Genomic DNA, 26,141 nt, shown 5'->3' with positions numbered 1-26,141 from the left:
CCAATGGATTCCACACTTTAACTATCAGAGTATATTTCTGAGTAAAAAGATCAGTAGCAATTTAAATCATAATGCAGCTTTCTTCAGGAAACTACCTGCTACCTATCTGTATTATATGCCTATTATTTCTCCTGTACAGGTAGTAGATTCCTTCTCTATATATCCATCCCAAACACCTCTGTGAAAATGAACTTTGGCATGTTTGTTTCAACAAATATAAAAGGTTCAGACTGCATTGCCACACACGGGTATTGGGTATATTGAAAGCAGAGGTTGATGGGTTCCTGTTTAAGGCTGTCAAAGGGCATGGGGAAAAGGCAGGAGAATGGGACTGAGAGGGACAATAATTCAGCCATGATTGAATAGTGGAGCACATCGATGAGCAATATGACCTAATACTCTTCCTATGTCTTATGGTTTTATTATTTGGATTAACTACAAGTAATAAAAAGAATGAGAATTGCATATAAAGAAAGGATAATATCTGTGAATAAATGGAACAGCTTAATATCTGGTTCTTAATGCTTGATACATAAATAGTTGTAATACAAAATCTAATTCCTAGAAGCCCAAATTCATGTGCATCTGGGTATACTGATGATAATAGCACCATCTCCAATGCACTGAGCTCAGTGAGGAGATTTCTGAAGACTTGCAGGATACAAGAAGTCATGGATCAAATCAAAAAGCTATTATGAAAATCAGCCCCTGGGAAATTCTACACTATTGGATATTACACAAATAAATCATAAATCACATTGTAACTGGGTGTCTGCATACAGCTTAGCACTGGAATAATTTTAAAACACAAGAAAATTTGCCTCTTCAACAGTAGCACATCTAACATCTGAGTTAGGCCAAGGATCTGTGAACCTGATAATTTATTAACAAGCACCACAAAGCTATACACACTGAATTGCAGAAAGCTTGGAAGCTTTAGTCTGTAAGCTAGGAAGAAAAAGTATCCAATCAAGTTTCTGAAAAGTTTTCAATAGAGGTCTGATAATTAGAAACAATCAAGTTCAAATTTCCATTGAAGCAAAATGTAATTTGGAAGAAGACTTAATAATCTATTTCTAGACTCAAAAACTATAATACACATAACACCCCAGCAGTGCAGAAAATTTCTGGCCGATGTAAGTACATTCAAAAGTATTAGGAATCAAACTAAATGAACAAAACTTTTGTTTTTCCTATAGAAGTCCTCATCTTATAACATACAGTATGCACAATAAAGTTAAACATGTAATTGTTGCGCTGTGGCTAATTTCCACTGATGGCATAATTTTTGGAAGTGAGAATTTGTTTAATTAGTCAATGAGGTTTTGTATTATTTCCATCTGAAATTGCAGCCAATTTCCATTACACCCTCAGCAAATTCTCCATCAAAATACTGAATTCAAGAACCAAGATGTTGCAGCTCTATAATACCCTGGTTAGACCACACTTTATTGCATTCAGTTCTGGTTGACTCATTACAAGAATGATGTGAAAGCTTTAGAGAGGATGCAGAGGAGGTTTAACCACGATTCTGCCTGGATCAGGGAACATGATAAGTTAAGCAAGCTAGGGCTTTTCTCTTTGGAGCAAAGGGGGTTGAGAGATGACATGACAGAGGTGTACATTGTGGTAAGAGACATACATCAAGCGGATAGACAGAGATTTTTTCCCAGGGTGGAAACAGCTAACATGAGGGGGAATAATTTCAAGGTGATTGAAAAAAAAGTACAGGGGACATCAAAAGTGATATTTTTTTTAAACATTTACAATGATGGGTATGAATAGCACTGCCAGGGGTGGTAGTACAAGGCAGATACATTAGGGACTCTTAGATAGGCACATGAATGATAGCTGAAAGAAAAATGGAAGGATCTGTAGAAAGGAAGAGCTAGATTGATCGTAGAATAGGTTAAAAGTTCGGCACAACTTCATAAACTGAAGAGCCTGCAATGTGCTGTAATGTTCTATGTTCTAAATAGAAGCATTTAATGCAAGTAATATTCCATGAGATTACAGAACTATCTCTGGTGCCCTCTCAGCTTCCTTACAGAGCAGAGGAAATACAGTAAACTGTTGAAAGATGATCTTCGTATGGTTGCCTTATTCTGGTCCAAGCGGTTCCTTTCATGGTGATATTTGAAGTTTCTTATTAAGTAGTGAATAAACATAAGGCCATAAAATACTGAAGCAGAATTAGGCAATTTAGCCCATCAGGTCTGCTCCGCCATTTCATCACGGTTGATCCAATTTTCCTTTCAAACCCAGTCTCCTGCCTTCTCCCATATCCCTTGATGCCCTGACCAATCAACAATCTATCAACCTCTGCTTTAAATATACATAAAGACTTGGCCTCTACAGCTGCCCATGGCAAAGAATTCCACAGATTTACCACTCTCTGACTAAAGAAATTTCTCCTCATCATTCTAAAAGGATGTCCATCTATTCTGAGGCTGTACCCTCCGGTCTTACACTTCCTCACCTTAAGGAACATCCTCTCCACATCCATTCGATCAAGGCCTTTCACTGTTCGATAGGTCTCACCTCATTCTTCTGAATTCCAGTGATTACAGGCCCAGAGCTATCAAATGCTCTACATCTGACAAAACATTCAATCCTGGAATTATTTCTGTGAACCTCCTTTGAATCCTCTCCAGTTGCAGCACATCCTTTCTAAGCTAAGTGGCCCAAAACTGCACACAATACTCGAAGTGAGGCCTCACCAGATTGTTTTTTATTATAAAGTCCTTGCTTTATTATAAAGTCCTTGCTTTTATATTTTAGTCCTCTTGAAATGAATGCCAACATCACATCTGCCATCCTCACCACAGACTCAACCCGCAAATTAACCTTCAAGGTATCCTGCACAAGGACTCCCAAGTCCCTTTGCACCTCAACTTTTTGTATTTTCTGTCCATTTAGAAAATAATTAACCTTTTCATATCTTCCACCGAAGTTCATGACCATACACTTCCCAACACTGTATTCCATCTGCTACTTCTTTGCCCATTCACCTAATCTGTCTGTCCTTTTGTAGCTTCTCTCAATAACACCTGCCCCCTCCTCCTACCTTCATATTGTCTGCAAACTTTGCAAAAAAGCCATTAATTCCATCATCCAAATCACTGATATATAATGGAAAAAGAATTGGTCCCAACACAGATCCCTTTGGAACACCACTAGTCACCAGCAGCCAATCAGAAAAGGCTCCCTTTATTCCTACTCTTTGCCTCCTCCCGATCAGCTACTGCTTTATCCAAGCTACAATCTTTCCTGTAATACCATGGGCTTTAGGGTAATACCATTGAGCAGCCTCATGTGGCACCTTGTCAAAGGCCTTCTGAAAATCCAAGTACACAACACCAACCGATTCTCCTTTGTCTATCCTGCTTGTTATTTCTTCAAAGGATTCCAACAGATTTGTCAGTCAAGATTTTCCCCGAGGGAAACCATGCTATGACCTATTTTATCAGGTGCTTCCAAGTTCACTGAGACCTCATCCTTAATAATCGACTCCAACATCTTCCCAACCACTGAGGGTAGACTAACTGGCCTATAGTTTCCTTTCTTCAGCCTCACTCCCTTCTTGAAGAGCAGAGTGACATTTGCAATTTTGCAGTCTTCCAGAATCTAGTGATTCTTGAAAGATCATTACTAATGCCTCAACAATCTAATCAGCCACCTCTTTCAGAACTCTGGGGTGTACACCATCTAATCCAGGTGACTTGGCTACCTTCAGACCTTTCAGTTTCCCCAAGCACCATCTCTCCAGCTGTGGTAACTTCACACACCTCATGAACCAACACCAGGAACTTCCACCAAACAGCTAGTGTTTTCCACAATGAAGACTGATGCAAAATACTTAATCAGTTAATTTGCCATTTCCTTGTTCCCCATTACTGCCTCTCAGCATCGTTTTCCAGTGGTCCAATATCCACTCACGTGACTCTTTTACATTTTATGTATCTCAAGAAACTTTGGGTATCCTCTAATATTAGTGGCTAGCTTACTTTCGCATTTTATCATTACCTTCTTAATGACTTTTTTAAGTTGCCTTCTGGTGATATTTAAAACCTTCCCAATCCTCTAACTTCCCACAAATTTTTGCTCTATCATCTTTGGAGATCACTTGTAGATGGAACACACAGATTTGCTATTTTAACAGTGAATGTAAAACCCTCTTTTTGTTCCAATTTAAACTGAGTTCTTCTAACTCTCATACAATTTGATGAAGTCACTATCATTCACAAAGTTAACGGAGGCCTGTTAACTTGAATGAATAGCAAAAACAGAATATAATACACAGGCCCCAAATTCAGCAGGAACACCCTCTCAGGAGACAGCAACCACAACACATGCATACACCATTAAGGTTGACTACAGCCATCAGTCCCATAACAATCCAAATAGAGCCTGCTCCATGGCCTAACTGCAAAGGTTAAAGCTCGCTGTTCACCATAAATCGTATTGCCCCTCAAATATGAATCTGAAGTTATAAAAGAGAATGTTTGTGTTGAATATCAGAGCAACACCTGAATCATAATGGAGCCACATGCAGCTCACGACTCGTAGCTTGGACAACCACGCACAATGCATGTTATGTTCAGGATTGCTAACTTTGACAGATGGTACAAGTTCAGAGACATTTACCAATGATCAATGAAAGCATCAGAAAGTGATTTCAGTATTATGTAGTTCATCTGTCAACTACTGACTGAACTGCTGGAACACTATCTAAGTATGGTTTAAAACAAAGTTGTATTTACATCACACCAGTCATGCCCAGTCCAGAATGTGCAAAAAAGGCTGGGAGATACCAGCAGTCATGAAATGGGTGGATAAACTACCCAATTCATCCGAGCCCCCCTACATGCCATAAAGGAAGCAAAGTTCAGCCTGAAACCACTACAAACATTTTACTACAATTTCTTTCGCAGTGTAGTCACAGGTTGCTTATTTCGTACCAGAGCCACTTCCTTTCAAAGCTTCTGACTGAAGCTTGATGTCTCTCCCATCATTTGTTACCTAATAATGTTGTTAATTCCCTATTCTCCACTTCCTTGTTTGTTGGAGCACTTGTTGGTACGGTTGGGGATAGAACAACGATAATGACATGAGCTGTGGGGCAGAGGCGTGATCTAACTGAAGAGCTGGTCAGGCTTGAGGGGCTAAAGGAGAGAGTTGAGTTCTGATACTGTGCCAATAGAAGAAAACTAATTCCAACAAAGAGTGCTATCTTATTGTCCAGAACAGCTGTCGACTTCCTATCCAGTGTGCTGCAGAAAAGGCACAGCCAGCCGAGGCACTAGACTTGGTGACTTTAAAAATTGCTCCATAGAGATTATATGTCCTACATTTCTTCTGTAATTATTCCATTTTCTTCTATACATTTCTATATATTTGTCCCTATGTATTTCTCCTTCCATAAAGATTACATCCGAAAGGGAGAGCTGCTCGTTACAAGTCCAAGAGTAGCAATGTACAGTATTTCTGACCAATCTTATGGTCCCATTTCCTCACATTTTCATTCCCTGTAGTGTTCTTGAGGCTGCTCCATGATCCATATTGAATCAATTTTTTTGTTATTTTATTTATTTACAGATACATTATGGTTGCAGGCCCTTCAAGCCCAATGAGCCCACCCAACTAAACCAATGTAAACAATTAACCTACTAACCCATATGTCTTTGGAATGTGGGGGGACACTGGAGCACCCAGAGGAAACCACACAGTCACAGGGAGAATGCAGAAACTCCTTACAGAGAGCAGTAGGAATTGAACCCTGGTTGCTGGTGCTGCAGTAATGTTACACTGATCACTGAACGACCGTACTGCCAAGTAATATCATGGTAGAAATAAATTACCCTGAACTTTCTCCAGCTCCACATATACAAGACAAAGCCTCAATTCTAACTCCATCCAATTTCAGCCCCACCAATAACCAAGGCACATGTTTCTTCCGCAGCTTCATTTTTCTCACCCGCCTTGCCCAGGCACCATACTATCAGGTACTTGATCAACAGTTCTTTCATGCGATGCGTGTTGCGATAAATATATCTCATTGATATGTATCATAAAACACAAGGACCAGGTATGTGTCTAAGAAGGCAACATAACCTCAAGAAAATAAACTTGCAGCACAGTAAAGGGAGAAGCACTGTACATCAGACAACTATTCACTGTTTCTGGAGTTCGAGCCTATTGTTTGGGGTGCCATCATTGGCGAGTCTGGAGTTTGAGGCCTGGTGTTCAGTGGGTTCTGGGTTTTGATGCTGAGGACTGAGGCCAGAGGGTTGACTTGGAAGTTGGGGTAGTCAAAGGCTGAATCAGAGTCCAAATCCGAGTCAGCTGAGGAAAAGATGCCCCATCCTGGGGTTAGAGGACTGTGTGTGTGCGTGTGTGCGTGCGTGGCTGGGTGGGAGGAACAGGGCTTACTTTGCTGTTGTTGCTTGTTTTGTTCTGCTTTGTTGTGTTCTGTGTTGCATTGCCAAGTATTGTCAACACGTTTTGTGGGCACCAAAATGTGTGGTGACACTTGCAGGCTGCCCCCAGCACTTCCTCAGGTGCATTGGTTGTTAATACAAATGATGTTTTTCATTATGTTTCAGAGAACGTTGATAAATAAACTTAAATCTTGAAGCAGTCAATGAAAGAGAACATTTCTTGACAAGAAACGCCCTTACTAGAGAACAGCGTTAAATTTAACTTCTTCTTTAGACTGCAGACAAGTTAACAATTTCGACCTGAACAGGCGTTGAAGATCTTCCAAACTGTACAGTGCCCAAAGATGAGTCATGCAAATGTATGCCAGTCAATGAAACAATACCTCTACAACAGACATTCTGATAGACTGTTCTTAATTTTAAGAATACTCAAACATGAATTGCCAACAAGAAGTTCAGAGTATTCCAGCCTCTTCGAGCGGCAGGCATATTATGACCTCCTCTGTCTAACCAAAATGAGCTTTACCAGTGATCATACAAATCTACTCAGCCATGACAAGCCTCTCAATGTGGCCTGACAACCTCCAGTGGCCATAAACACAGCACAGCTGCCTCCTTACACTCCCTGGAGTTCTGAAATTTCTGGAAAATCAATCACTTCAGAGTCAGTGCTGAACACTTCCTGCCTGCAGTGCTTGCAGATACCACACCACAGCCCAAACACTCAGATACGGCGACAAATTCTCTGACCACATCCTCTTCACCTTCATCCAAGATATCGGTACCCCCAAGACCAATGGAACAAAACTTTTGTTCCTCTATACTGCAGCAATCTCAGGATAACCACTGAGCAAACAATCTGCTGTGTTCAGGCCTGCCTGCTATACGTGAAGTTTATAAAGGACTCTGATGATCCGCCCATAATGCACAAAGAAACAGAGCAGTGAAAGTAGTTGGCTGGAGAGTTACAAATCTGTAAATCAATGACTGACAATCAAATGACACCAAGCCATCGGCATGTGATAACCATCTAAACAAAACAAATTAAACTAACTGCCCCTCTCAGCTTTATATTAAGGATTAAATGCACATGGGTCTGAGAGCGACTTCTTCTTGAAACCGTCAGTGATTACACAGCAAACCGGCATCATAGAAGCCTGACGTAGTGCCATGATGCTCTGAGGGCAGCAATAAGATCTTGAACATACATTTGTTTCTTTGTGGGTTCCTTACTGTGTAACACACATTGCAAAACTTTTCAAAGGGTACAGAAATGACCTCTTACCCGGTGTCTAACTGAGCAATACAAAAAGGAGTGATTCTTCTCCGTCCATCAGCTGTCCTAGTTTCAATCTGCTTCTTTAATAAATTCTATAAAGGAGAACAAGAGAGAAAGAAAATTCACGTTATTATCCAGCACAATATTTGCTTCCCATTGAAGCTCTCCGTAATGTGGCCAAGGCTATTAATTGTTTTTTAAGGCTCACAGTTATTCAAACTGCTCAGAGACCACAGACAGCAGCGCACTTCAGAGGAGCTTTCATTCAGAAGATGAATCCTCTGAAACAAAGACCCAATGTGATGGGAGTGAAATACCTACACAAAACACAACAGGCTGCTACAATTGCCATGCGAACGATTCTTAGAACGACGCTCTTGCCATCTTTCAGGGAATGTTTGAAACCCAACACCTCTTGGAAACGAGCTGCATTGTATTACACTATACACTAGACCAGCATAAAAGCTTTGGCACAATCAAGACCATGTCTCGGCACAGGATGGCAATTAAGTTATTAAAAAGTGACAATTCTTCATTACAAAAATTCCGATTTGAGTACAACTCATTAATGCTTGTACTCGGAAATATTTTGGTCCATGCTCTGGACAAATGTACCAGGTAGTCTCCTGACATACACCAGAGTTTAAAACAAAACAAATTATCATGTTCTGCCTAATGTTATCAGTAATAGGAGCAGTTATAGCCCTCACCGCGGGCAATTACATTAAAAGTAAAGCAGATTCTTGGTCAGATAGAACATGATCACATAAATTCAAGCTACGTGAATCCACCAAAAATGTACCCAACCTGTTTTATTTGATTTTTGCATGGAATTAGCCAAAGGGCTAACTGTCTGATAGGTTATGGCAACAGCCAAACATCTTACAAGGACAGTTAGGACCAAGGAAGGAGGTTTCTTTAAGTTTCCACATGAACAAAATTCAAGGATCCTACTATTTGAAAGGAAAGATAGTGAGAGATTTGAAAGTAGTGGGGTGAGAGGGAAATGCGAAATGATAGAAGACCAGAGAAATGAGAAATCGTCAGGACTGACGAAGAGTCTCGGCCCGAAACGTCAACAGTGTTTCATCCTATAGATGCTGCCTGGCCTACTGTGTTCCACCAGCATTTTGTGAAGATCAAACTTGGGCTGCTTAAATGCAGACCTCTCTATCTGGTATAAATAATTTAAGTCAAGATTAAGTTAAAGAAGAAAAATAACAGGCACCTGCTACCAGATTTTTCTCCAATTTGGTCTTTCAACATGATACACGTCATCGATTGAACAACTGCTTGTCTAGAACACTTGCTGCTCAAATGTCATGATGGCCGACTAAATCATTCTAAACTTGCTGCAACAAATTGGTTTTCATCCAAATTGTCAAAGTAATTATCAAAGTATGTACACTATATGTCATTTATCTTAAGATTCATTTTAATAGAAATATAGAAAATCTACAGCACAATACAGGCCCTTCAGCCCACAAAGTTGTTATGAACATGTCCCTACATTTTCCAGCAGTATTTTAAAATCAAGAAATGCAATAGAATATATGGAAAAAAAACTATGCATAAACAAAGAGTGACAAACAACCAATGTGAAAAAGTAGAAAAAATGTGCAAATAAAATGAAATAAATAATACTAAGAACATGAGTAGTAGAGTCCTTAAAAGTGAGTCTGTAGGTTGCAGAATCAGTTCAAAGTTGTGCTGAGCAATTATCCACACTAGTTCTGGAGCTTGATGATTGTAATAACTGTTCCTGAGCCTGTTGGTGTGGGACCTAAAGATCCTGTACCTCCAGCCTGACAGCAGTAGCAAGAAGAGAGCATGGCCTAGATAGTGGGGTCCTTGATAATGAACGCTGTTTTTTTACGGCAGCATTTCTTGTAAATGTGTTCAGTGGTGGGGAGGGCAATGCCTGTGATGGACGGGGCTGTATCCACCTCGCTCTGTTGTCTAACAGTTCCCTCCTATTAAAATTATTATGTTTAGGATCTGGGTGTTACTAGCAAAGACAGTACTTATAGCCCATCTTTATTTGCCCTGGAGCAAGGGTTCCCAACCTGGGGTCCATGGACCCTTTAGTTAATAGTAGGGATCCATGGTATATAAAAAAAATGTTGGGAGCCCCTGCCTTGGAGAGATTATCAATGAATTACCTTCTTGAACCCTGTGGTTAATCTGAAGATACCCCCATAATGCAGGTCTAAGATTTTGAGAAGTCAGATAGGATAAATCTAGTAAAGAGTGGAGCATTGAGGAATGTTGATGAATAGAGAGAGCCAAAGATCCTAAAAGTGGAAACACATGTGGATAGGTGGTGAAGGCTTGCCTTCATGGGGCAAAGAAATTAAGAGCTGTGATGTTTATGGTGCTACTTCACAAAACACAGTTTAAGCTGAATTTGAAGTACATAAGATTACGAGAGGCATAAAAAAGTCAACTTTCTTTCCCTATAGTTGGGGAAATCAAAATATTATAGGACATAGTCTTAAGATGAGAGGTAGGAAATTTAAAGGGGATCTTAGAAGTTTTTTACATTGGAAACAGTTGAGCAAATGGTAAAATCAGGCACAACTATTGATATTTAGAAAGACACACTTAAATAGGCGAGGCATAAAAGAATATGGTTATAATGTGAGCACATGGGATTAGTGTAGATGGGTAAAAAGGTCAGCATGAGCATTCTGGACCATAGGAGGTACAGAAGCCTGACGGCACACAGTCAACGATTCAGGAACAGCTTTCTCCCCTCAGCTGTGCATATACTTTTTTCTTATTTGCACAGGTCGCCTTCATTTGCACATAGGTTGTCTGTAAGTCTTTCTATGTATTTCACAACAGAAACAGTATGTTGGATGTTTCTACTGGATCTTTCAAGACCTACAGTCCCAAGTACTTCACAGTCAATCAAAGATCTCTGAGTATTATCATCACGGCTAACATGAAGGAAGCATAGTAACTAATTTGCACTCTTTAAAAACAAAAATACAAGAGATAACCTGTTTCAACAATATCAATGGACATGTGGGAGGATGAAAGGACTAAAAATTCCTCCTCAAAGGAAAATATACCTGAATGAACATGTCATTTGGCCAAAAGCAATATGTCTGAGATATAGTGCGATGTACTGCAAAGAAAAAGGCTGTCTTCCTCTTACATGCCACTTGAGCAGAGAGATATTGCAAGTTATATCAAACAGTACAAGACACTTAGTTAATATTACAAAACAATAATTACAATCCATCCGCAATATTAATGAAAAGGTTTTTTAAAAATCACAGAGTTTGAAAGTATGATTGAAACAGGCTATTAACAAGAAGTGCATATTTGGAAGCTCCTCTCATTTAATTCAGGTCTAATTTTCCTAAAATGGTTCTAAATATTGCACAAATATAAACTGAAATTCTAAATCAATTGAAGCCATATTAAAATGCTATTTCGAATTTCTCACTTTTAGGTTGGTGTGTCAACTAATGTGGCCATCGAAAAGAGCACAAAAGGTTTTTGCTAAACCAGAATTTTTTTTAGCACAAAAATATTGCAGGTTCTGAAAGAGCAGAAGTGAACACCAACTGTACGCATGAAACATTTGAGTGTATTTCAGTGAATCACAAACAGCAATGAGTAATAAAAACACATCTGCTTCAGACCCCATAACTGATAGTCTCCCTGGGTACCAGCTGTAACCATCCCTGCAATATTCAAAAACACAAGAGACTCTGCAGATGCCGGTAATCCACAGAAACATATAAAATACTGAAGGGAACTCAGCAGAATAGGCAGCATCTATGATGGGGAACAAACAGTCAACATTTCAAGCTGAGACCCTTCATCAAGACTGGTGGCCTATTCTACTGAGTTCCTCAAGCACTTTTTACACTGCACTGCAATATTCAAACCCGTGGCACAAAAGCAAAAGCAGGATTAATTAAAATTTCAATTCTCAAGAGGCGATTTCTCATCCATTACCTTTCGAATGTCCTCCAAGCTCTCTCCATTCAGCATATTCGGCACTTTGGGAGCCATCAGCTCCCTGGAACCCAATGCATTTTTCTGTTCCTGTAACTGCTTCTGTTGCTGTTGGTACTTCAACATCTCTGGATTCTCGATGATAGTGGTGGACAGCTGCTGCTCTGTTGTAATTGCTAAGCTTTTGCCATAAGTCTTCTGGTGAATCATGTTCTGTAAGGCAGAGGAAAAATAATAAAATATTTGGGTCACCAAGCAGGTGAAGAGTTATAATATGCCTTAAAGGGGAATCTTTAATATTCTAATAACCAGATTTATTACTGCTCCCATTGAGTTATGTTCTCTCGACAACATGAAGCAATCTTAAGTAGGCAAGTGCGACATCAGTGTGCACTTACGCTCTTTTATGGAAACTGTGATCTTAATTCAAAATAATGTTACAGCTTGCATTGAAATGGATGAAAAGCAATGCATAACATGTGAATATTAAATTTTGCCCTCGTTAACTTTACTAGTGAGAAAAGTATGATAAACAAGAATGTGTACGAGTTTAACTTCAGTCATCCAGTAGCATTGTTGAGCTCTCTCCCCCACATCACCCCCACTAAGATTTCATAAGTAGGACAAAAATTCAACTCCAACCACATATTCCAGTAACATATATTAAAAGTATTTGGTATTCCGTAGTTGTACAGTTTGGTATGGCCATTGCTTTGCTCAAGGCCACAAGAAATTGCAGAGAGTTGTGAATGAAGCCAAGTGTATCACATAAACAGCCCTCCTCTCCATTGACTCCACCTACACAGCTCATTCCCTTCAGGCAGAAGATACAAAAGCCTTAACTGGCATACCAGCAGACTCAAGGACAGCTTCCACTCCACTTCTATAAGACTACTGAACAGACTTTTTGAACAATAAAATGGATTCTTGACCTACTTCATCATGGCTTGCATCTTATCGTCTGCCTGCACTGCACTTTCTCTGGAACTGTAACTATACATTCTGCATTCTCTTATCGCTTTTACCTCAATGTATTGATGTAATGAAATGATCTGTGATGGACGGCATGCAAACCAAAAGCTTTTCACTATATCTCCTTACATGTGACAATAATAAACCAATTATCAATGCTGTTAACAAATCATCCAGTGTAATTCACGCCTCAGGTATAAACGACAAAATTTTAAAACCGAAATGTCCAGATGAAATGACACCCAACGTGCACATTACTAACTGCAATATAAGCAGTGTTGAGCCTAGTCTGAATTAACAGCAGAAGTGTTGACGGTCGTAGAGGTAGGCAGCTTGAATGATCCATAATTTTAGCACAAAATGTGAGAGCTGGGCATCAGTGAATACTGCACTATAAAGCTCTATATGAGGCCTTTGGCACCATTTGACTGCATTTGTCTAAGCATTTAACTTGCTCTTTGCCTTTGGACATGGTTGACTAAGACAGCATTGGAGATTAATTGCTTGCATACAGCTTTGTGGAAAATGATGATCTACAACTTGTCCAATAACAAGCAACTCCACATAAGGGGACCCAAAAATACCTACTCCTGTCAAAATTTCAGTGATCCATCATAAAAGAACATCATTCATTAGGAAACAAGCACATTTGGAGAAATGTTACATTTATTTTATTCTAAAAGCTTCTTTTCATGTTGTCACTCTAAGAGAAGGGATATAAGCTGTTGTTAATATCTTTTATCTTCCACCTTTTAGTTTACTTTCAGGTTTATCTTCCACCTTTTACTTTATGTTTATCATTCACTTTCTTCTCTGATTGCTTCAAAATTCAAGAGAAACATTATTAGTTTCAGAAAGTTAGATCACTATTATTACATCTTTGCTTGAAGATTATTCTCTCTGACGTAAGTAACACGACCACTTTACAAGCAATTTTGTCATTTGCATCCAATTGAGACAGCAAGCACACATTTGATGCTTCTGCACAGCTGGAGAACCAGCTTTTATTACCTTCTCCTCCTCAGTCAGTGGATCACCCAGTTCTTCCTGTGAGAAATCCAGAAATGCCACTGTTCCATCCATTGAGCACACCAGCAATCCCAAACCTGTTAAAGTCCTGGTGTAAAAAGACATATCTACATATTTAACACTTTCAAAGTCAACATTTTGCACCCAAATTACCAACTAACTGCCAACTTCCCCGATCAATGCAGAATATCTGCAAAGTAGGCATTCTTCCCTTTGGGTCATCTACAAACACAAGCAAAATTAATTCATGGATGCAAAAGGGATGTTCTTATCAATTTGTAATGAATGCAAACATGATGTAAAAAGAAATTGAGATTGACATGAAAGCAGTACCAGGAGAGCTGGAAAACTGGAGGTAGCATTTCAGTACAGGGAGTAAAATGGATCATAAAAGGCAACAGTGTAGGAAAGAAAGGTAGTCATACTTATCAGGAACTAGAATCTGAAATGTTAGAAATAGTGGGATAAGGAAGGACAAAAGAGTCTGTAGGAGCACTTTATTACTTTGTTACAATCAATCATGAAATAACAGCCTTTAAAAAGGAAATGTGAACGTCCTGGGAGTTACAATTTTCATATAAACTGGATAAATTGATGTGGCAAAATTGAACAATTCACAGAATTTATTTGAAACAGTTTCCTGGTGCAATACACAATGGAATCAAATGATTTTAATTTTTCCCTTAATGAGATTAGTAATTAGTAATATCTATTAATTGGTGATTGCATAGTAAGAGACTCTTGAGGAAGAGGCAACCACAGTACGATTGCATGCAAGAGTAGCATACTTTCAGACATCTTGAAGCAAAATCAAACCACAAAAGTATAGGAGCTGGCTTGTAGAGTCAAGGGGTATTATTGCAGTGAAACAAATCCTTAAATGCGAACTATCAAGCACCCAAATACACTAAAGCCTGTTTTAGTTTCACAAGTTCTGCCACACATGGAGATTGCACCGCAGAGTAACAGTCATGTCTTTCTGGTTGAATAAAGATTAAAGTAAACTTATTATCAATGTATACCATATACAACCTTAAAGATTCATCTTTTTGCAGGCAGTCACAAAACAAACACGGTAAGATCCACGATAAACCCCACACAACAAAGACCATCAAATACCCAATTTATGGGGAAAAAATCATGGAAGCAAAACAAATGTAAACAAATAATACACAAGACATGAACTAGAGTTCTCGAAAGAAATGGAGCCAGTTTAGCGCTGAGGCAAGTGCAACTAGTCCAGGAACCCAATGGCTGCAGGCCAGAGCTGCAGAATCAGTTCAGTGCTGAGGTAACTAAGACATAGAGTAGTGAACTGAACAGCAGTTCCTCCTCTGCCCTCGACCTTGATCTTTTTAATCTGGTTCAGCACTTAAATCAGCTAAACATCAGTTTGTATCTCACTCTCAGGCCCTGGCCCCACCACTTCAACGGGGCCCAAATTTCAATCCAGCCTGAAGTCTGCTGCAGCAATGGCCACAGCCGAAGCTGCATTCTCAAGAGTCCAGTTCGCCAAATCCTTCAGGATACCATAAAAACCCCAGATCGTTCAGACTGTTCAGAAGCACAGATCCCAAAGGGAAATTACAGACTGGGTACTGCAGTGATCGTAGTCCAGAAAAAGTACATTTAGTAAAATAGTCACTCAAATTGCTAGCTGCCTGCTAAACGTTGCTGAATATCGCCAGACCCATCTTAATATGATAGAATCAAGGAACCTGGATGATAAGAAGGTGGCTGTGCTAGTGAAAGTGTTTATTAATAATTCCAAGTGCAGGTGCCACAGTAGCGTAGAGGCTTTACAATCCCAGTGATCAGGGTTCAATTCTGGCCGCCGCCAGTACGGAGTTTATATGTTCTCCCATGGCTTTCCTCCAGGTACTCTGGTTTCCTCCCACATTCCAAAGACGTTTGGACTAGGGTTATTAAGTTGTGGACATGCTACTATGGTACCAGAAACATGACTATATTTGTGGGCTGCCCTAACACATCCTCGGACTGTGTCGGGCGTTGACGTAGTCACTGTATGTTTTTTAATATTTTGATGTACTATACATGTGACTTATTTCTTTAAATTTGAACCATTAAGTTGATTCCACTCTCTCAGCTTACTCCAGTACAATTTGAATATCACATAAAAACATAAGTACCTAGGAACATAGGAGCAGGTATACGCCACTCAGACCCTCAACCCCTCCAAGTAATCATGACTGATCCGCCTCAGGCCAAATCTTTTCCATACTAGTTCGCAATCTTTGGAAAAAAAATGCATCCAGTGGCTAAGACGCTAAAGCCCTCTGGGGTAGAAAATACCAGCAATTTAACACCATCTGTGAGAAAAATTGCTATGCATTTAATTTTTAAATAACCACCGCCAAATCAATAAACACAGCCGCTGAGAAAGGATCCAGTGCTTTTGCAGCGTGTATCACACACACAAACTCTTCTCGGGCTTCCAGCTGGGTTCAGGTGTCGATTTTAACCAATGTTTTGATGACAAACCAGCGACAAGCTCCTTCTCGGCGGTGGGTTTCCTGGTTTTTCCGTCTGCCCATCTTCCATACATTTCCACAGCTTCTGGAAGGATCACCAAGATCCTGAAGAAATACAAGATAAATACCATCCTCCAATCCCAGTTAACATGGATCAATGAGCTGGGTCTCAGGATGGTTGCCATTCACAGGATTCCCTGTGAGTGCAGAGCAGTGTATATCGACCAGACGGGACACACAGTGTAATGCCGCGTCAAGGAGCATAGAAGGCTTATCTGTGTGGATCACCCAGACAAATCGTGAGTAGCAGAACATTGCATGTGCAATGACCACAGGATTGACTTTGATGGTGCAAGACTACTGTGCCACACCAATGGCTTTTGGGACCACTTGGTGAAGGAAGCCATTTAAATAAGATGAGAGAACAATTTCAACAAAGACGAAGGTCTCACTCTAAGTAAGAACTAGAGTACGATTTTAAACAAGGTGGGACAGCAGAAACCTGTTTGGTTGAGATGTAACCAATCAGAAGGATGGACGACGGGAGTTGAGTTTATATACCGCCGTACTCAACATGCCTAGGCTTCATCCTTGATGAAGATGGTGGAGTATGCCATAAAATTTAGTTAAAATCAACACCTGGACCTGGCTGGAAGCCGAAAAGAGTTTATGCAACACATCCCCTCATTTGAGCTTCTTCCTTTAGTGAGACCACCACAACAACTACCCAATTCATGCCTTCTTTGGATATTGTACATTTCATTCCTCCAGACTCCAAAGAATACAGATCTAACTTATTTTGCTGCTCAAGACAACAAAACTTTCATTCCCAGGAAAACAGCTGAGTGAATTTCTTTTGGACTGTCTCCAATATCCTTTCTCAAGTAAGGGGATCAGAACTGTACAGTACTACAGGTGTTAGCCTCACCAACACACTCTACAGTTGTGGCCATACTGCTCTACCTCTAAACTCCAACCCTCTTGCAACCCTCTTAATAATATGCCATCTGCCTTCTTAACCGCATCCCATTTGACCCCCCAGTCTGTATGGCCCATGACTGATCAAAGTGGAGCTATTAAGAACCTCAAGGTGTTGCATCAGGAGCACACAGAAGCCCCACATACAGTAAACTGTGAAAGGAATGAACAATGTCACAAACTTCCTCCTCCTGCCCATCTGTAGCTCCCATACTGACATCAGCCACCTCAGAATCCACGAAACCAGGGCATGGTCCAGAGCGATTGCAGAACCAAAGCAGTAGAAGATTTCATCAAGCAATTAACTTGTTTACCTCACCCTCTCATCAGACACTTTTCGTTAGTCAAATTCCTCCTTACCAGCTAAGGCACACCAGCAGTACCTGAGGCACATGATACTGTTCCTGCCACAAATCTAATTATAGGGATGGGGAAAGGAAATCTGATAAGATTGCTTCCCACGCGAGATAGGTTCCAAATATTCCCAATGTATCTTTAAAATCAGATTAGCTTTATTTGTCACATGCACTGCTGAGCATTTTAGAAAGGTATGTTTTACAGCCATATTATGCTGATAGCGAGCAGAGTAAATATCTAGGTTAACACACACAAAATGATAGAGGAACTCAGCAGGCCAGGCAGCATCTATGGAAAGGAATAAACTATAAACGTTTCAGACTGAGACCCTTCTCAGGACTGGAAAGGAAGGGGAAGGATCCAGAATAAGAAAGTGGGGGGAGAGGAAGGAGTACAAGCTAGAAGATGATAGATGAGGCCAGGTAGGTGGGAGAGGGGGATGAAGTACGAAGTTGGGAAGCGGGATGAAGCTGGGTGAAGAGGTGAAGAAGAACGAATGTGATAGGAGGAGAGCTGACAGTGGGAGAAAGGGAAGTGGGAGGCACCAAGGGGAAATAATAGGCAAGTGACAAGAAGAGAAGAGGTAAGAAGGGAGCCAGAGTAGGCATGGGAAGGGGCAGGGGGAAAATTACTGTAAGTTAGAGAAACCAATGCTCAAGTCATCAATAAGCAACATTGCTTTAAGATGATTTTTAAAATCTACTATCCTTAGAGATGTCCTCCTCTTTCAAAGGACAGGACTTCCCTTCCTCCACCATTGATGCTGCCCTCACCTGCATCTCCTCCATTTCCCAGACATTCACTCTCACCTCATCTTACCGCTGCCATAATAGGCATTGTTCCTCTTCTCCTTACCCAACACTCATGAGCCTATGCATCCAGCACATCACTCTCCACAACTTCCACAGGGCACCTATTGATTCTTCAACAGGATCCTCCCCACCAGACACATTTTCATCTCCCCCTCCGCTTTCCACAGGGATACTCCCTCTGTCAGTCCCACGTCCAAACTTCCATCTGGCACTTATCCCTGCAAGCAATAGAAATGCTTCATCTCTACCCTCACCTCCATCCATGGCCCCAAACAGTCCTTCCAGATGAGGCAACACATAATCTGCAATCTGTTGGGGTCACCTACTGTATCCAGTGCTCTGACGTTGTCTCGTCTGCAACGCTGGGACCTGATGTACACTGGAGGAATGGTTGCTCCATCCACAACAAGCAAGATTTCCCAATGGTCAACCATTTTAATTCCAATCTCCACTCCCATTCTGACATGGTGGTTCACAACCTCCTCTACTGCAACAACGAGGTCACTCTCAGGTTGGAGGAACAACCCCTCATATTCCATCTGGGAATCCTGCAACCTGATGGCATGAACACTGACTTCTCGAACTTCCAGTAATCCTCCCCCTCCCACTTTTCCCTATTTTATTCCCCATTTTAGCTCCTTTATTCTCCTCTACTCACTTATCAACAATACCTGCTGCCCATCCTCCTTCCCTTTTTCCCCACGGTCCCCTCTCCTCCCCTAGCAGATTCCTTTTTCTTCAGCCCTTTACCTGTTCCACCTATCACCTCCCAGCTTCTCACCATTCCCCCTCTCCCACCTACCTGGCCTCAACTATCAGCTTGTACTCCTTCCCCTCCTTCCATCTTCTTATTGAGGCTCCTTCTCTCTTCCTTTCCAGTCCTGATGACAGGTCTCAGTCTGAAACATCAACTGTTAATTCCTTTCCATTGATGCTCTGTGGCCTGCTGAGTTACTCCAGCATTTCATGTGTATCACTCTAGATTCTGAGCTGCATAGAGCCTCGTGTTTTAAATATGTAGCTTGGTAGATTAGGCACAAGCCAAGTGTGATGCTTTCAAAATCAAACGGCTTGCAAAAGTTCAAAATGACCAGTTTCTAGATTATGTCATACTGACTGAAGAACAGATCAGCTGACATCTTATTCTGATCCAGAAGCAATTAAGCATGCAAAAAGAACACATGATTGATTCTAAAATAAAATTGAAATCTTACAAAATGATTTTTCCTCTAATTATTGAATTAATTCAGTTAATTTTCTATTGCAATACTACTATCAATTTCGCTCTCATATAATTAAATACATATGAAATGGAGCACTATTAGAGCAATCCAATGTGACCCTTACCAGGAAATATCCATAATTGATTTGTCAAATAATTCATGAATCACCACCAGGGGGCGTTTCAGGCACGTCAGCTGCAGAAACAAAGCAACAAATGAACACAAACTGCAACCTGGTGTTTCTTTCAGATACCTAATCCATTTAAGACAGGCAAAAGCAAATCACAAAAAAATGCCCAAGCACAAAGGAAACCAATTCCAACTGAAAGTAAAAAGCTTAGTCAAAGGGATCGGTTATAGGGCATGCCTTAAAGGGAAGAGATAATAATCCAGGAAACAATGAGAGAACTTCAGGATTTAGTGCCTGGACTACGGCAGACCAATAGTAGAATGAAGGAAGTCAGCTCCCCAGTGCTGGAGAAATGCAGTTCCTGGACTGCTGTCAAATATGAAATGTCTGAAGAAATGCAAACAGAAGGACATTAGGGATCTGGGAACCAATACAACTTAGCAAGTGCAGAGGAGACTCAGCGAGCTGGATTTTGTGTTGGTTAGGAATTGAGCAGTAACACTTTGAATGAGCTGCAGCTTGCAGAGGATTGTGAAGAACGTAGAATCTGGAGGTGGCAACAATGTTGATGAAAATATTCATCAGTACATGGATAGAGCAGGGAGATGTTACAGAGAAAGAAACACACACTATGACTGGGGTGGAAAGCACAGTGTCAACTAAAAAGTCAACAGTCTGATTCAGCATGTGGGGAAGATATGGGGCTGGAATCAAGGACAGTGTTTATGGCAGAGGCTCACACTAAGCACAACTAAAAGTAGGTTTGTGTAATCCAGGAAGATCCAATGTACTGGATCACACAAATCACTGCAGGTGCTCTAAATCTGAAGTTAAAACAAAGGATGGAAATTGTAGGCAGATCATGCAACAGCTGTAGTAAAAGAAATTAGGAAAATATTTCAGGTCAAATATTCCTTAGTAAAATTGCAAAATGTTAAGTGATAAATCATGTTCATGAAACAGAAAAACTATTATGTATGTAAGAGGGAGAAAGTGAAAGAAAGGAAGGCAGAAGTAAAGCATGTCTAGGTCTCAGAGCTTACCCAAACTGAGAGGGACCGGTCTTTACTCCCCACCGCACAACAACAGTAAGGACAGCTGGGTTTATTAGAGCTTCCATTCCGCGGCTTCTTCTTGAAGATCTTAGGGTTAAATTTCTAAAGATGGAAAAAGAAGAAAGCTATCAACATCGTGCAGCTTTACGTCCAATGTATAACGAAGCTACTAATTCACTCTGTCTACTGATCAGCACATGCAGGCACATAGCAGGTTTGAGTACGTAACACTGGTAGATTTCAATGCTAGTGACATTCAAAATTTTCAAGCCTAAAGAATTCACTCACTCACTCCTCTCATAAGATAGCGATAGTTGGGCCATGTTCTAATCTACTCCAATTGATCAGAAGCACAAAGAACAGAACAAGGCATTCATCACAATTTGTCTGTGTCAGTCAAAACAAACTAATTATGCTAATCCCAAATCCCAGCTCTCAGGCCAGAGCATTGAAAGTTCAAACTCTTCAAGTGCTCATTTGTGATGAGAGTTTCTCCCCGTATCACAAAAGACTGACAGTCACCATTTTGGGAAAGAAAATCTTTACTTCACTAATTTTACCAATTACCTTGAACCCAAAGTTTAAAGTTCTTGAACACATTCCTAAAGGAAAGTGCTCAATTAATTTCTATAAGCTTTTAACTGGCAGGCTGTTGAAATGTTTGAGATCAAAATGGGCATTTTTTTGCTCTGCAGAACATCCGGGATACATGCAATCAGACCACCCAATCTTGTAAACAATTCCCCGGTCAAATCAGAAAAAATATCTGATCAAGACATGCAAATTGGAATATTGAAGTGTTGAGCTACAACCAGGATATATGTTTGAAACGGCACTTAGAAAATGTTACATCCACTTCAATAGCAAGTTATAAGACCATAAGATACAGTATAGGAGCAGAATTAAGCGATTTGGCCCATTGAGTCCACTCAACCATTTTATCATAGCTGATCCAATTTTCTCTCATCCCCAATCTCCTGTCTTCTCCTGCCAGGCATTCAGGTCCTGACCAATTAAGAATCTATCAACCTCTGCCTTAAATATACATAAAGACTTAGCACTACCAGCTGCCTGTGGCAAAGAATTCCAGATTCACCACTCACTGCCTAAAGAAATTCCTTCTCACATCGATTCTAAAAGGATAGCCCTCTCTCTATTCTGTGGCTGTGTACTCTGGTCTTAGATTTTCCCACCGTAGGAAACATCCTCTCCACATCTGCTCTATCAACACCTTTTACCACTCGATAGGTTTCAATTAGGTTATCCCTCACTTCTCAGTTCTAGTGAGTACAGGCCCAGAGCCAATAAACACTCTTCATATGACAAGCCATTCAATTCTGGAATCATTTTCGTGAATCTCCTTTGAACCTGCTTTCAGCACATCCTTTCTTACATACCCAAGCCAGCTCACAATACTTCAAGCAGGTCTCACCAGTGCTTTATGAAGTTTCAGCATTACATCCTTGCTTTTATGTTTTAGTTCTCTTGAAATGAATGCTAACAATGCATTTGCCTTTCTCACCACAGACTCAGCCTGCAAATTATCATACAGGGAATCCTGCACAAGGAGTCCCAAGTCCCTTTGTGCCTGGATTTTTGTATTTTCTATCCATTTAGAAAAGTCAACCCTTTCATTTCTTCTACCAAAGTGCATGACCATACACCTCCCGACACTATTCCATCTGCCACATCTTTGCCATTCTCCTTCTTAATCTTCTGTAGCCTCTCTACATTCTCAAAACTACCTGCCCCTCCACCTATCTTCATATCGTTTGCAAACATTTCAACAAAACCATCAATTCAATCATCCAAATCATTGACATATAACGTAAAAGGAATTGGTCCCAACACTGACCCCTGTGGAACACCACTAGTGACTGGCAGCAGGCCAGCAAAGGCTCCCTCTATTCCCACTCTTTGCCTCCTGCCAGTCAGTCACTGCTTTAACCATGCTAGAATCTACCCTTAATACCATTGGCTCGCAGCTTGTTAAGCAACCACATGTGTGGCACCTTGGCAAAGGCCTCTGAAAATCCACATACATAACATTCAACCAATTCTCCTTTGTCTATCCTGCTTATTTCTTCAAAGAATTCCAACAGATCTGTCAGGCAAAATTTTGCTCAGGAAACCATGCTGACAATATCCTATTTTATCATGTGCCTCCAAGAAACCCGAGATCTCATCCTTAATAATCTCCAACATCTTCCCAACCACTGAGGTCAGACTGTAGTTTCCTTTCTTCTGCCCCTCTCCCTTCTTGAATAGTAGAGTGTAATTTGCAACTATCCAGTCTTCAGGAACCATTCCAGAATCTAGTGATTCTTGAAATATCATTACTAATGTCTCCCCGATCTCTTCAGCCACCTCTTTCAACATTCTGAGGTGTACACCATCTGGTCCAGGTGACTAAGCTATCTTCAGATCTTTCAGTTTCCCAAGAACCTTCTGTCTAGGTTTGGTAACTTCATGCAATTCATGCACCCTGACACCTGTTACTTCCTCCGTACTGCTAATCAATATATTGGCCATTTCGTTGTCCCATTACTATCTCTCCAGCATCGTTTTGCAATGGTCCGATATTCACTCTCACAGTTCTTTTATATGTAACACACTGTAAGGTTTCACTGCTAATGTAACAGCTCCTCCGTAATGTTCCACTGCTGAGGTAATGGTTTCTCTGTAGCAGCAATGTTTGGGTTATGACTATAGATAACAGGGCATGTTAGCCAATAAGCAAGATGTTTTTCTTTCTTGTGTGTCTGGGAGCCAGGAATTCGCAGTCTTTTGCCGGGGAGAGATGAGGAGAGAAGACACAAATAAGAGAGTGTTGCTAGACCACTGATGGAGTGGTCTTGGTGCGAAGGTCCGAAGGTCAGCAACAATCAGAGTATGTCACTGGTGGACAAATGGCCTTATCAGTGAGCTCCAACGTTTGCGCGTTAGACTGTTTCATGAGAATGGGCCCTTTTTTTTGTTTCTTTACTAACTATATAGTCAAATTAAGAATTACAAAGCTCAATCATTTAATCGCAAATTGTGTACTGTTTGTTAATGCCCTTCCTTTGGACAACATCAGTGGCATGGAGAGGGAATAGACAATAGACAATAGGTGCAGAAGTAGACCATTTGGCCCCTCGAGTCTGCACCGCCATTCTGAGATCATGGCTGATCATTCCCCATCAATACCCAGTCCCTGCCTTGTCCCCATATCCCTTGATTCCCCTATCCATCAGATATCTATCTAGCTCCTTCTTGAAAGCATCCAGAGAATTGGCCTCCACCGTCTTCCGAGGCAGTGCATTCCACACCTCCACAACTCTCTGGGAGAAGTAGTTCTTCCTCAACTCTGTTTTAAATAACTGACCACTTATTCTCAATCCATGCCCTCTGGTACTGGACTCTCCCAACATCTGGAACATATTTCCTGCCTCAATCCTATCAAATCCTTTAATTATCTTAAACGTTTCAATCAGATCCCCTCTCAATCTCCTCAATTCCAGCGTGTACAAGCCCAATCTCTCCAATCTCTCTGCGTAAGACAGCCCTGCCATCCCAGGAATCAACCTAGTGAATCTACGCTGCACTTCCTCAATTGCCAGAATGTCCTTCCTTAAACCTGGAGACCAAAACTGTACACAATATTCCAGGTGTAGTCTCACCAGGGCCCTGTACAAATGCAAAAGGACATCCTTGCTCTTGTACTCAATTCCCCTTGTAATGAAGGCCAACATTCCATTTGCCCTCTTCACTGCCTGTTGCACTTGCTCATTCACCTTCATTGACTGATGAACTAGGACTCCTAGGTCTCTTTGCATTTCTCCCTTAACTAACTCTACACCATTCAGACAATACTCTGCCCTCTTGTTCCTGCTTCCAAAGTGGATAACTTCACATTTATTCACATTGAATGACATCTGCCAAGTATCTGCCCACTCACCCAGCCTATCCAAGTCTCCATGTATTCTCCTAACGTCCTCTTCGCATGTCACACTGCCACCCAGTTTAGTATCGTCAGCAAACTTGCTGATATAGTTTTCAATGCCCTCATCTAAATCGTTGACATAAATCGTAAAGAGCTGTGGTCCCAATACAGAGCCCTGTGGTACCCCACTGGTCAGTCCAAGAAACACCCATTCACTGCTACCCTTTGCTTTCTATCTGCCAACCAGTTTTCTATCCATGTTGAAACCCTGCCCCCAATGCCATGAGCTCTGATTTTACTCACCAATCTCCTATGTGGCACCTTATCGAATGCCTTCTGAAAATCTAGGTACACAACATCCACTGGCTTACCCTCGTCTAACATCCTTGTTACACCCTGCATATACCTGCAGCTTCGGCAACTGCCAGTCTTCCATTAAAAAAAGACCTCGTCCAACTTTCCAAGGCGCAAATCCATGGCCTATCCAGACTAACAGAGGCCTACACTGTTTGTTATTTTGTGGTACTGACCTTTAACAGGGGACACATCACGCAGCATCCACCCAAATGAGATTTCTTAAGTTTGGCTAGGCCAGAGATTATCATTCCTATATTAAGCTGCTAGCCGAACAGAGTTACAACTGTGGGGACTCGTCTGGGATTGATTCCATTGGATGCTGTGTGATTACCCTGAGCACTGAACCAGTGGGGTAGATATTCGACTGTTAAATACTGTTAAAGTTGCGACTGTGGACTTTAGGACTCTGAACAGGTGCTCCATCCCTGACCAGTATACAATCCTGAATACTGAAGACACACTGGCCTGCTCGAGTGGTGCGGTGGTTCAGTGTGCTGGACTTGAGGAGTGGATATTACCAGATCCCCATGAGTGAGGCCAATAAACAGAAAACGGCATTTCTATGTCCCCTGGGATTTTTCCAGTTCGAAAGGATGCCCCAGGATATCTCAGGAGTTCCTGCAACCTTCCAGCAGGTCATGGAGAAGACTATGGGGGATATGAACCTGCTTGAGGTATCTGTATATCTGGATGACCTCATAGTATTTGGATCCACCTTGGAAGAACATGAAGCCAGGCTGCTGAAGGTGCTGGACTATGTTGGGCACATAGTCTCCAGGATGGAGTAACTACAGATCCGGCTAAGACAGAGGAGGTTACTACTTGGCCAAGACCCCAGACTGTGAGCGCTTTGCACACCTTCCTCGGGTTCTGTGGTTACTATTGGAGCTTCATGTAAGGCTACGCAAGAGTGAGTGACTCATTGAATTAGCTTCTGTGCATTTACCCTCCCTTGGGGAAGAAAGGAAGAGGGAGAAAAGGACAGGAGGGTGGAGAGTATCTTAGCCCGTCTGAGCCCTTTGGACTGAGGTGGGATGCAAAATGTGAAGAGGCCTTTCAGTCGCTGAAGAAGCTGCTGACCCAGGTGCCGGTGCTGGCTTTTGCGGACCCCCAATTA

General features: G+C 41.2%; 1 protein-coding gene across 1 annotated transcript in view; it reads right to left on the bottom strand.

The window, feature by feature from the left end:
• Nucleotides 1-26,141, bottom strand: part of LOC132401206 (protein HIRA) — a 139,969-nt gene that overhangs the window by 41,588 nt on the left and 72,240 nt on the right. The window contains exons 9-13 of the mRNA XM_059983193.1: nucleotides 20,731-20,844; nucleotides 19,682-19,752; nucleotides 13,678-13,783; nucleotides 11,695-11,907; nucleotides 7,726-7,811 (exon numbers count right to left, since the gene is read on the bottom strand). Coding sequence (XP_059839176.1) covers nucleotides 7,726-7,811; nucleotides 11,695-11,907; nucleotides 13,678-13,783; nucleotides 19,682-19,752; nucleotides 20,731-20,844 — 590 coding nt within the window. The remainder of the gene's footprint in view (nucleotides 1-7,725; nucleotides 7,812-11,694; nucleotides 11,908-13,677; nucleotides 13,784-19,681; nucleotides 19,753-20,730; nucleotides 20,845-26,141) is intronic.

This window comes from Hypanus sabinus, chromosome 10 (genome assembly GCF_030144855.1).
Source record: "Hypanus sabinus isolate sHypSab1 chromosome 10, sHypSab1.hap1, whole genome shotgun sequence".
Lineage (NCBI taxonomy): Eukaryota > Metazoa > Chordata > Chondrichthyes > Myliobatiformes > Dasyatidae > Hypanus > Hypanus sabinus.
The sequence above is the reverse complement of the archived record's forward strand: the minus strand, read 5'-3'. Positions and strand labels throughout refer to the sequence as shown.